We start from the raw sequence: 12,777 nt of genomic DNA, 5'->3' as shown, positions 1-12,777 counted from the left end.
TAAAGGATTGTTCGTTAGCGACAGGTAGGGTCGACTAAAAATGCGGCCCGTTCCTTACTACATTTTATTAGAAGATACGACAATGCAAACTTTAGTGAACTGAGTTAGAGCTTCTAAAGCTGAAGAATTTAGTGTTTCGCGGCAATGGGAGCTGACAGTAAATGGTGAGGGGCAGCTGGAGAAGTGGGGGGAGCTAGCCGAGTTAGGCTAAGGAGGGGAAATCGCATCGAGAGCTGACTCGAGTATATCATGCCTCACCTATAGACCTCATTGTGATACCACACAGAAATATTACATGAACCAGGAATCAATACTCTGGTAAGTACGTTTTACGGGCTCTCGCCTTTCATCAAATCGAAAAGCTTTTAGAAAAACTCTCAGATTTCAAGGAAATCCCAAGAAATCAGAAAGATTCGCAAGGTAACAGTATTAGATTAGGGTTATTGATCATTGAAAATTCCTTTTATATATCTATAACGATGGTATTAACTTATTAGTGTTGACTACATACTCTTCATCGCAAGATATAGAAAGTGCCAACGCAGGATCTGCGTTGTCGGCATGTAGGGTCTGTCAATCTCGAGTAAGACATGCGAATAATTATTCATGAACTCATGCTGCGAGCTTTGTTTAAAGACATGCAATGCAATTCAGGACACAGTTATATGCTACATGTGGTATTACTTGTATCCACTCCCTTGATCTACACGACTCGAATTATGCTATATAAGTACTCGGGAATATCTGGGGGAGGATTCCCTCTTCAGCAAATTCAACGTCTCTTTAAAATTCATAGCCTACACCTTTACTACCTCAACTATTTAATCAACACCAGCAACTGATCTCGATGGCACCAACAGCCTGGTGGCATTCAATAGTTGGTGGACCGGGAGGAGAGCCATTCCAACACGTCCTAGTACATGATCCAGTCTCAAAAATTGAAATATGGACCAGTTCGGCGGCTTTTTTCCAGTTTGAAGGGCATTAGACTCACCCATGTTAGTGGAGCACAGTCACCATTAATTGGCAAGGCCGAGGGAACCTTGAAATTCTTCACAATAGCATATGGGGAGCTAGTGATTTCGATTATTGCGTACACGAATGGGAGTTCTTTTGCCGGCGTTTCCAAAGCTACCGACCAAGGGAGGTCATTCATGGCTGGTACAATAGGCCTAAACTCACATCGGCAGGATCCTCGCAGCGGTTTCATCGTCGGTTTCATCGGTCGAAGGAGTCATCAATTCGATGCATTCTCACTTGGCATGTTAGACGATCTTCAAAGTTGCCTTGTTGAAATGAATTATTTGACGATGCCAAAAGGGGGGGTGAGCGATGTGTCGGTGGTGCGAGTGACTAAGGACAACGAAGAAGGGGCGCGTGATGCCGGTGTCAACATTGGTGAGTCTGTCTCCACCACGAGCTCTGTAACCACTAGCAAGACGTGGGGAGAAAGCATGGGGATATCTGTTAGTGTTTCAGGCAAGGTCTTTGGAGTCGGTGTCGATGCCAGCACAGAATATACATATGGCGAGGAGAGAAGTGAATCGTCGTCTTATTCGATTACTAAGGCGACCGATATCTCCGCAGCGATGCAAGTTCCCCCAGGGAAGAAATATCTAATCACGGCATTGTATTACAAGGGCACCTTCGATGTTGAATTCCGTCCCAAATACACATTCATGACGAAAACTGGATTCAGAGCCATGTTTCCCGAGGGAGCAGCGCAGCCTGTCTCCGGCATCGCTTCCGGAAACATGATAATTACAACCAACGACATCACGGACATGTCTCCAAGTCAGATTTCTCAGCTTATCTCTCCATCAACAAAGATTGGAGATAAATCCACTTCTGAAGCTGAATTTGAGAATGTGCTCACGAGAGAAGTCCTGGACAGCAACGCTCGGAATTTTGCGCAGGAAGTCGGCGTGTCTGCAGATGATCAGTAATGGATACCGGAATTTGCAGTGGGGGAAGGAAGACGAGGCGATGATAGCCTGTCGGGGCCGACATCCATTCATCACATCTTCGGGTGCATTCATAATGTAGCTTATTTTCAAACAAGTCTATGGATTTACTTTCACCTCTTCGTTCGTTTTTAATTGGAAAAATAACTACAAGAATTTTTATATTAGAATCGCTCTCATTGATCCGGACAAATTCAAATTTCGGTTAATCAAATGAATGACTTACTTCTGATTAATCTTTCCCCGTTTGACATGAACAATGTGATCACGACCTTTATTACTGGAGTAGTTGTAACGAATGACTGGAGGACCGTAGTCTCTATAACTACAAATCTCCAGTGAATGACTAAAAAGTACCACATGCAGGTGATAGAATGGACCCCATGATGACCTCGACGGGCGGGTTGTATAGAATTAACGCTGAGCGCTCATTCAACAAAAACAAACGACATTTAACACATTTGTCAAAGGAGTCCTCGGCCGTCGCTCCCTACCGTCCTCCTCCTTTATATACCACCCCGAATGAGCAAAAAATGAAAAGACATACAACAGTGGGGATTCGCTGGTGGTCACCCACCCAACTACTAATCCACCGATCTGAAGCTTGTGTATGGCAGAGCGGACGGGATGCCCAATTCTCTTCAGTCTATGGTCGTATGTATCAGACGCTGTTGAAAGTGAAAATATATCGGTATTGTCGCATAAGATACCCATATAATCATCTTCCCTTTTTGTAAGCGAAGTACATAAGTATGCGCAATTGAGTACTTCGACTTATTGATTGATCGGAATCATAAATAAGTCATCAAAAACATGAAGCGAAATGATATCTAGCTACTGTGTAATCTATGACTTCTAACAAACTAGAATTCGATAGAATTCAAAGGTGACAATTGAATTGCAAGCACTCTCTGAAGATATTCATTTCTGCCTCATTTCTTTCGCTTACGTGGACGCTCCTTAATACCACTTCCAGCGACATTATTTTTAACGACTACCAACATTGTCTAGATAGCACTGGGGGTTTACAACAAATACAATCTTCGTATTCTACCAGAGTAAATTACGATCGCGAAATCATCATAGGCTAGATCTGAATTCGATGTTTGTTTCGAGGACCAAAATCTTTCATCACTTTACAGTCTGCTGAAGATTGAAGCTAGATTGTGTGTATTTGGAAGAAGTTCCATCTCATAACTGATTATTCATACAATTCATACCCTTACAGAACCACTCTACTTCAAGTTTCAAAGATGAAAGCACCGATCGTTCAACACGTGTTTAGCTAGTGAACCTGAGCTTCGTTTACTAAACAAGTCTATACTATCGCCGAACTAGTAGAACTAGTTCAGCTCTAACTAAGTTAGTAAGTATCTAGTTGTGGTTATTTCCCATGTATAATTTGTCTTCTCATACCCTCCTTCTTTCCATCAAATTCAGAATTTATCTTCTCTCCGATTTATCTTTTCATTTTCATCCACAAGGCAGCGCATCTCCAACTTTCTCTTAACATATAAATAATTCTATATTCATCACTAATCAAAACTCATCAACAAAATAAGAAAAATCAACCATTTACGCCCTTTAATTGACTGTCAGAAGAAGAACATACAATTTATATACAAAGATACTACACAAAAACTCATATTTCTCCCAAATCGATATACACATATATCCCTTGCAATTGTTTGCAAACAGAAGTGTCAGTACAATCACATACTAGGTCGGACACACTATCTGAAGCAGGCAAGAGATTCTTATCATAAAAGAGTTCACCAAGCATCTGACCAGAATCCCTATCAAATACAAAGCACCTGCTTGAATTTCCTCCATTACCCACAGAATGGTCCGCCCATCTCGTATTGCTCGAAAAGTCCGAAGGGAACATGAGCGACAGCAAGGTATATTAAAGAACAAACATAAGGCGCAGGGTGCTCGACAACTTTCAAGAGATTGTGGTACCAACAAACAAACCTCCCTTGATACACATGTTGTTGGTTGTGGCCAGTCAACCATAGGCAGTCTCGTGGCACCGAAACCGATCCGCGGCATCCGAATAGGTTCCCTACGACGTAAAACCAAACGAGATCTGAAGAACAAACTTTTCAAAGGAGTCGTTGTTATTGAGCCCAGAGAAACTGCACTCGCTAGCGCGGCAAAAGAGGTTGATTCCTACTTGAATGAAGACAGATTAGTTCTTTGGACTGATGGTTCTCGCAACGAGCTTTCTGATTGTGGAATAGGCATTGCTTACCGCTCCTCCAAGTATGTATGGGAGGATCTTTCTTGGCGTATTCGAGGCCAAATTTCGACCTATCTTCTCGAAATATATGCTATCGTCAGAGCTCTTGAGATAGGATGGGACATGTGTCGCAATCAAGGAGCTGAACGAAAGCCGAGCAAAATCATAATTTACAGCGATTGCTGTGATGCACTGAGACGATTTGATCAGTTTCGGAATTCACTAAAAAGATTGGAAAAACTTACCTATGCAGAGCAACTGATTGTACCGGGGATCATTGCGTCCGAAGCTTTGAACGTACTTGAGGTTGAGGTCGAATTACGATATGTTCCTGGACATTCAGGAGTCGAGGGGAACGTAAGAGCCGATCGCGCTGCGAAGATTGGTAGGAAAAACTCTATTGGAAAAGGACAGTTGACAGTAGCAAGAGTAGTCGGATCTCGAGCCTAATAGAAAGGGTCCTAAAAGAGAAAGAAAAGGGGGTCAGTGTGTCCACTGAGTAGGATTGTTCCAGCAAGCTGAACGACTGTAGTGGGGTACAGAAGATCTTGTCACGAAGTAAAACGTCGCACAGGTCTCAGGGAGTCGAACCCCTTACCAAAGGACGTCTCCATTGACCGCCACGCTGTCACCTTGTGCTAGATAGAACCCGTGAAAAGATGCCCCCTACCTTTAAGTTAAGCAAAAATATCCTCAAACACTGCTGCGAGCACCATCAATGATTGGCAAGATGAAATAAATTCGAGGATAATACTTGGAGGAAGGTGGTATCTATAGAAAGATAAACATCAGAAAGATGTATTGAAAGTTGAGCGATATGAGTGGAAATGTGGTTTGAATGAGTTGATAAATGAATGATGTAGAAGAGAAGAGAGATGAAGGAGAACAGAAAGCATTGGAGCTTATTTATACCACTCCCAACGATCTAATTTAGTCGCATATTGATCAGGCGGGAGTAACTGATTCGCGCCACATTAGGAAAGAAGTTTACGACGATATTAGTGGCATAAACATACTGAGAAAGACCTTTTCGAAGAAATTTGGAGTTGTTACTTCCACTTGACTGGGTCACTATGAGGATTTGTTTGTTCTGACCAAGTAAGGCAACCGTAATCTTTGGTTGTTGACTTGCAGGTTGCAAGTCAGAACCCAGTCCGTGTCGTAACAATTCTCGGTCGGTGTTTCCTTTCCTGCTGACAATAGCAAAAGTAAACTTCTTGCCATCTGCTATGGCTTCTGGTCGCTATTACCAGATTTGGTTTCAATAGAGCTTCGACAACGCTCAGAAACAAGGGCAGGAATAGCACCAACATGAGGACTGTGAGATTGGTGGTGGGAAGGATATCTGTTAAGTCAAAAGGAATAATGAAGATGGGTTTAAATATTAAAGGCCAGAATCTACGTGTATATAAAATTACTATCTATACATGAAGTTGCTTCAATAGCCTTACTTCTTTAGATGTTCGGGTTATTTCCTACATCCAAGTCGAGTAGTTACTTCCTTGCTAATCCAGCTACCACGATATACACAAGCTTGAGTGTCACTCTTTTCTGCTTTCTCATTTTGACGAAGAACGGTTTGACCAAAATATGATTCCACATTCACAGATTAGAGGGGGCGTATGATAAGGCAGGAGGAGATCGAATGATAAGACTGAAAGAAGGGATAAACATTGATGATTTCCTTCCCAGACATTCGAAATGTACATGCAGGTGCGGAACAATAAACACCTGACGAAACTTGGAGGGTTGAAAACAAGATCACTAGCAAAATAGAAATGTAAATTCCTCTTGAACCAAATGAAATGACGAACAACATCACAACACTAGTGTCTGTCTTGTCTGTCTTCGATTACTCTAGAATACCTGCAACACTAGGAAGGTATACTCGATATTCAAAACACACAAAGCACAACCCGCGAGTGATTCATCATACAACCCCCTAAACCACTCTCCTCACCTTCCCACTCTCCACCTCATAAACCCACCCACTAACCCCCACCTTCTCAGGAATAACCTCCACCCCCCTCAACCACTCCACATCCCTCCTAACCTCCCCTTCCAAATCCACAAACGGCAGAAACTCGCCCCCAAAAACATCCAACTCCTTTTTCGCCCCCTCCCCCAACCTCTCCTCCACAAGCTTAACCGCATCCTCATTCCCAAACGTAAGCATTCCACATCCCGTATGCTTAACCAGCAAAATCTCATTCGTCCCCAACAATTGCTGGGAAATGACAAGCGAGCGTAAGGCATCACGTGCAGAACCTCCCGCGTTGCGGATTACATGGGCGTCGCCAAGGGCGATGCCGAAGGCTGCAGAAGGGTCGATACGCGCGTCCATACATGTTACTGGAGTATGTTAGAAAGATTCAGAAATTGAAGAAAGGGTTTTGGAAAGTGTGTATGTACCAACGGCATATTTCTTGGCGGGTGGAAGGGCGAGATCACCTTGCGTGAAATTTGCGGTGTAGATTTTGTTGGATTCAATGAGGTTTCTTTGAATGGGTGTCTCGGAATGCCTAGTATGAGCAGTTGGTGCTGCTGTTGCGAATGGGATTTTAGCTGGCATGACTGTATAATTTATTTCTCTATCGTTTGCAAATGTGATAATGGACTCAAATATGCTGAGATGAGACCTAGCTATGTACTGTCTGTATTCGATCAGTGAAAGTTAACGAATACCTAGCCAGCAAATGGCTCATTTGTCCATCTTTATACAGGATTCTAATCCAATAAAAGAAATCAAGAGTGAACAATTGAGATCGGTATATCTCAAGCTATCTCGACTGAATCCCGTTGATTTTTCCTTCCAAAGACCGGAAAAGGATGGCGCAATCTGGGGTACCAATTGAGATGCTCAGCTCAAATATTCCATCATACTCCGTGTAGATCACACCATACATATTCCACCAAAGTGGCTAATGGCAGGAATGTTCACTCAAGAAAAGTGTCACCCATTTTATATCAACATGTTGTAGGAAACCTTGTAGGATCCAGATTGATAGCAGTAGGTACCTAACTATTTATAATTTTTATGCAATATTTATGTTACCATCCCTATTTATGCACTACCCCACACCCATTCAATGACTTCATATCTCGACCTCGGCTTGTCGTCATGTACCTACTGAAATACCTACAAGTAGGTATTATCAAAGAGTATGAATGAAATTTTAAAAGATTCGAAATCATCTCCAGAAACTCCCATTCAGATAGAAGATAATGAGGTAGCAGGACTGCAACAAAGTATTTTGGAAGCACAATACTTCGATGCAAGTAGCATGGCTCCGCTTTCGGCAGCTTCAATAGTAAGTACCTCCACATGACATTCAACATCCAGTAGACACTGTACCAGCGTAACACCCGACTCTCAATCCACCTAACACATTATCCAAAAGGGAGCGCTCGCACGACTCCGTGCCTACAAACCACCACCCTTCGACACAGTATGGAATCTCCTCCCCCTGAGTCGCCGAGCCGCGGTCCTTGTGCTCCTCTTTGCAGACCGACGAGGAGACCTCCGAGTCGTCATCACCATGCGCTCAACCACCCTCCGAAACTTTTCCGGACAAGCTGCGTTTCCCGGCGGAAAAGCCGATACGCTTTCCGAGACGCCGTTTGAAATTGCCCGACGAGAAGCTAGTGAGGAAATCGGTCTGCCGAGATATGATCACAAGATCCCCGCTCCGTTCAGAATAGAACATCTATGTCAACTTCCATTTAGTTTAGCTAGAACGGCATTGGCTGTACGACCTTGTGTTGCATTTCTCCACGCCGATAATGCAACGAGTGGGAGAGAAGCTAGTGTAGGAGAGGATTTGATGCCGCGGCTCGATGCCCGAGAAGTGGCGGCTGTGTTTTCTGCACCTTTTCATAATTTTTTGCGTATGGAAGATGAAGTGAGGAAAGAAGATGAATCTTTATTACCGGGGAAGAAAAGTGATTGGTATAGTGGATCTTGGCATGAATGGCACGATACCAAGTGGCGAATGCATAATTTCTTTGTGCCGATTACCAACCAGAAGGTATCGAGGCCGAAGGTCAGAGAGGGGGGACAGGCTGCTATTGCTGAGGAGCCTGAGGAACAGGAAGAACAGGGCTTGACACGCTTTAAAGTATGGGGGATGACAGCGAGGATGTTGGTTGGTGAGTTGAGAATTTTGAGTAGCATAGAGGACGTTACTAACTGATCACATGTAGATGCGGCTAGGATTGCATACGAGCAAGAGCCAGAATTCGAGGTAAGTTTCCGCTTATGCATGCTATTACTTGAAACTAATACATCATGTAGCATAACGCTCATGTTGGGGATGAAGAGCTCATTGCTGAATTACAAAGCACGGGTCATCTTGAAGAGAAAAAGAATGTGTCAGTTGTAGAAATCATTGATGCTAGGAATAAAATCAAAGAAGAGAAATCCGGAGCAAAGATGTAGAGAGGACAGATAATTAAAATTGTTTAATAATTTATTTATTCTTTAATTCTAGGTCATCGACCTTTACCGCTGGGTCCTTTAGGAACATCTTGACTTCGATCTTGGTTTCGCACTAGAAGCTTGATTTTACCACCACCAATCTCATGACCTTGACTCAAGATATCAACTTCTTCCTTTGAACCATCTGCGCCATTGCTTTCTCTGGATAAAGTCTTGTCATAAGATCGAGCGTCAATGCCCAAAATACCACCCACGTTGTTTCTGTCACCAGGGACTGAGAATTCGCGGTATGCGTATCTCCATTCGTTCAAGAATGTACGAATGGCTTTGCCAACCTTATCTTTGCCGTTTTTGCTATGATGACCTGTACCTGTGATAGCATAAACGGGTCTTGATTCTTTGCTGTTATCTAGAAGGACGCGCTCGAGGTATTCGACAGCCTCTTCGGGATGAAGACCATGCAAATCAACGTAAAGCTCTGCGTTTGGGGAGTTACTTTTGTTGCGTTCTTCGTAAAGCTCACGAGCTGCTTCTCGGTGTGCTTTCCTCATGAGATCGTTCTCACTTTGACCACGAAGGCTAAGTGCTTTTGCAGCACGTGCATCATTACGGTTCCAAGCTTGAGCGGCACTAAATTGTCTTAATAAAAATGTATTTTATAATGTGATTCACTGACTAACCTCTGTAAGAATTTGTTCCTCAAACCACCATGCTTGATTGCATCTTGTCTGGCTTTGAGGTATGCTTTATTGGCTCTTTCTCCTGTTTCTAACCACGGAATGTGTTGAGGGGGTGATATAGCTTGTGCAGCAGCGCTATTCTCGCCATTGCGGACATTATTGGAGCTACCGTTTCTGCCAATCTTTTTCTTTTCTTGCATCATACCAGGGCCTGGTGAAGGAGATAGCTTTACCACATCGGCAAGGGAGCTTGGGCTGTTGTTTTCTTTGTGGTTGTGCCCATGACCACCTCGTTTCCCGTGATGCTTTTTGCCCTTTGTACTCACAGCGCCTAACGATGGAAATGCTTCTGTATCATCAAGAGCTGGAGCTGTGGGAGCATCTCTAGCTCGACTACTTGGTCGAGATCGCTGGCTTCCATCACTGTTATAACCGTGTAGACTTTTGAAACCAGGCGGTGGAGTGAAACCACCTTGTTGATAGTTGCTGAAAGCATTCGTCGATGAATAAGAGTTTGGCCACTGCTCTTGCATTGATTGTAAAGATGGGAATGCATTGTAATCTTGGAACTGGAAACTGGGTTGTGCATTTGAAGTTGGGGGCGTGCTACCACCTTCAAGAGAGAGTCGGCTCATAAACGATGAGGGATCGTGGCTAAAGATGCATGTATCTCCCGCAAGGCAATTGCCCATGACCCAATACCTGCATAAAAATGAGGGGTGCAAATCTATAGGAATAGGATAAAACTTACTTGCAAATGTGATTACTCAAATCATGACTAAATCTACAATCCGCGCGAAGACATTGTCCAGTAGACAACCAAAATCGACAGACAACACCATTTCGTTGTTGCCCAGCCGGCGTGTTTGGTCGAGGCACGTCCGCTGCCATTGACTTACCAATTAGAATGGCTTTTGTACCATCTCCATCTGCTTGTACTGCAGCTTCGGCAGATTGACTATCCATGAAAGCAGCAATAGTAGCGCTCAAGTCGTATCCGTGTAAAGCAAGTGCAGCCTCGATTTCTTCAACTGATTTCGAGGGGCCAAAAATCGACCGTAACATTTCATGAGAGCTCATATCGCTTTGTTGGGGCGAAATGTATTCAGCTGCAGCAGCGTTGAGGCCACTTCCTCCGACGGACGATGATGTGATACTAACGGCATCATCATTCACAAGCCAGTCTACATTTTCACTTCCGTAATCTCCATATATATCTTGCGTAGGGCTAGTGTCAGTCGGAAACTCGTATGCGTTCAGGTTTGGACTATGAGGGATCGCAGGGCTGGAAAATGCGAGTCGTGGGGAGGGTCGCGGTGAGGTAAAAGGGGAACCCTGGATAGACTTTGTTCGAGAAAATGATTGCGGCATAAACCCATGGGGAGCGAGGGGACTGACTCCAAGTCGAGGGGATGAAGATAATGGTGTTCCACCACGCGGAATCTGCCATGGAGCAGGGGATGGCCGACGCAGGACTGTATGTCGCATTGCGGGTGGTGAGTTGGCGGCATTTGCAGCGCTCTCGCGATATCGCCATAATACATCTAACACAGCATTCTCCAAAACTGTTCCTGTCATTGTAGTTTCATTCTTTAGCAAGTCCTCCAATTTATCCGTCTTGTCCTCGTCCTCTAGGGTAGCATCTTCGAGGATAGGCAGGCAGATCTCATAAGTATCGTCGGCCACCATTTTTGCCAAGGGTCTTTGAGCAACGATCGGATTATATTATTGTATGGCTTTCAGAAAGGTGGTATTTCGCAGGAAGCAGAAGGAAAAAATGAAAGCGTAGAAAGTTTATAAAAAAGATAGTTGTTGAGGGGGGGGCTTTGAAGAAATGTAAGGTAGGTGAGACCGGAGTTCGCGATTGATGATTCGATCAGGGAAAGACACCTCGAAAGATGTACGCAGTAAGGCAAGACAATACGGTGATCCGTAGCAAGGCTCGACACAACAAAGGCACCAGGCTCTTACATTGTCAGATGAATGATGGGGGAGAAGATACTTTTCTTTTTCCGAGCGAACATGGATTTGGTTTAAGAAAAGGAAGCAAAGAGAAAGAAAGGGGATTTATTTCCAAATTGTGTTTTTCGACAGGTAGATTCGTGGGGTTTTGGAATGTCGGACAGCACCTCTAGCTCTCCATAAGATGATGAGGCTGGCCTATCGGGGTCGGGGTTTCCTTTAGTTTCTAGAAGAAATGGAAGTTAATTGGCTGAAATGCTGGGTCGATCCGATTTGTACAGCAAGAATTGAGCCAAGCAAAATATAGTCCGGAGTGATGATATATTCTAACACAAGGAGAGGATAGGGGAGAGGTCGAACGAATGAATGTATTGGATATATGTGTTGATGTGCTGACTAGACAGACCGGACGGACAGCCATGCAAGCGGTGAGGTGAGAAAAAAGCATAGCTGGGAGTATATATATATATAGCTGCAGAAGCAGGAGTATGAAGGAGTAATATCAATCAAGAATACGAAGGACAATGAAGTACAATACCACACAATACTACTACTTGAGCATCTTTGTGTTGATATAACTTTTTGCTTACTTTGACGATTTGAGGTTATATACATGCTGCTTACTACATACCAACCTACATACATACACTTCAAGTTCGAGGCCTTTCTGACTGTGAACTACCTACCTAGGTAGTACTTATATTTCTGTACAAGGGGTGTACCTGAAAAGCCCCTGTTGTAACACTTCTTTCCACGAGATGTCACTAGCTTTGTAGCTACATAGACTCCTGATTATCATACTGGTATAATAAACATAATAATGTCTCCTTTGCGATTAATATTTCCTTTCAGCTGCAAACGATTCAACTCGGTCCCAAGAGGACATGCATACATGACTACTATCTATCTACTCGGTACCTACTACCTATACAACCCCTTTTCACAATTCGCTGCTCTGCCAAACCATTCATCATGTGATTGATCTCCACGACCCCTCATAAAAGCTTGAATTGAATCCTAGGTAGGTAGTAGGTAGGTACCTATTCATCAATTGTAGGGATTGATATTCAGAGACACAAGTGACGTAGAAGCAAGAGTGCGGCGTCGCGTTGGAGGTAACCGTTACAAAATCATATTTTAGGATGAGATACAGAAGATGCATATATACACATACACATACACATACACATACCACTTATTAGTCCTCCTAGGTAATTCTTCAAAACCAACATCTTTCTAACCAGCATGTTTGTATTATTGTGAGAAGTTCATTTTCATTTTGCTATTCTCTCATTCCATCCTTTGCTTTCCTATCCTAAAATACGAGCTACGCTATTAGTGAGCATTGCATCTCCGTTCTCCGCCGTTTCAAAAAATCCATCAGCACAGCCCTCGAGACCCTACCTACATGCTGGGCAGAAACCATTTACCAAACAACGTCTCCCCTTTGACGATATCTTCAATGCATCTTGCGACGATACTTTAGCTCTT

The 12,777-nt window shown here is 43.6% G+C and overlaps 5 protein-coding genes across 5 annotated transcripts; 3 read left to right on the top strand and 2 right to left on the bottom strand.

Annotated features, from left to right (window-relative positions):
• Positions 1-847: 847 nt before the first annotated feature.
• On the top strand, positions 848-1,946 carry EAE98_005507 (uncharacterized protein; the record flags this gene model as incomplete). Its single annotated transcript, XM_038953129.1, has 2 exons — positions 848-972; positions 1,004-1,946. The coding sequence occupies 2 exons, from the start codon at positions 848-850 to the stop codon at positions 1,944-1,946; spliced, it is 1,068 nt and encodes a 355-aa protein (XP_038810230.1).
• Positions 1,947-3,807: 1,861 nt separating this feature from the next.
• On the top strand, positions 3,808-4,656 carry EAE98_005506 (uncharacterized protein; the record flags this gene model as incomplete). The annotated part of the gene is made up of 1 exon (XM_038953128.1): positions 3,808-4,656. One exon carries the CDS (start codon positions 3,808-3,810, stop codon positions 4,654-4,656), a length of 849 nt encoding a protein of 282 aa, XP_038810229.1.
• A 1,492-nt stretch (positions 4,657-6,148) lies between these two features.
• Positions 6,149-6,778, bottom strand: EAE98_005505 (uncharacterized protein; the record flags this gene model as incomplete). Its single annotated transcript, XM_038953127.1, has 2 exons — positions 6,149-6,558; positions 6,619-6,778. 2 exons carry the CDS (start codon positions 6,776-6,778, stop codon positions 6,149-6,151), a joined length of 570 nt encoding a protein of 189 aa, XP_038810228.1.
• A 592-nt stretch (positions 6,779-7,370) lies between these two features.
• On the top strand, positions 7,371-8,644 carry EAE98_005504 (uncharacterized protein; the record flags this gene model as incomplete). The annotated part of the gene is made up of 4 exons (XM_038953126.1): positions 7,371-7,517; positions 7,608-8,355; positions 8,410-8,450; positions 8,501-8,644. 4 exons carry the CDS (start codon positions 7,371-7,373, stop codon positions 8,642-8,644), a joined length of 1,080 nt encoding a protein of 359 aa, XP_038810227.1.
• Positions 8,645-8,648: 4 nt separating this feature from the next.
• On the bottom strand, positions 8,649-11,587 carry EAE98_005503 (uncharacterized protein). The gene is made up of 3 exons (XM_038953125.1): positions 10,076-11,587; positions 9,325-10,026; positions 8,649-9,274 (listed from the first exon to the last, which is right to left on the bottom strand). Exons 1-3 carry the CDS (start codon positions 11,011-11,013, stop codon positions 8,698-8,700), a joined length of 2,217 nt encoding a protein of 738 aa, XP_038810226.1. The 5' UTR covers positions 11,014-11,587; the 3' UTR covers positions 8,649-8,697.
• Between the last annotated feature and the right edge of the window lie 1,190 nt (positions 11,588-12,777).

Source organism: Botrytis deweyae (assembly GCF_014898535.1).
Source record: "Botrytis deweyae strain B1 chromosome Unknown BDEW_011, whole genome shotgun sequence".
Lineage (NCBI taxonomy): Eukaryota > Fungi > Ascomycota > Leotiomycetes > Helotiales > Sclerotiniaceae > Botrytis > Botrytis deweyae.
Note: the sequence above shows the minus strand (reverse complement) of the source record. Positions and strands in the feature narration are given on the sequence as shown.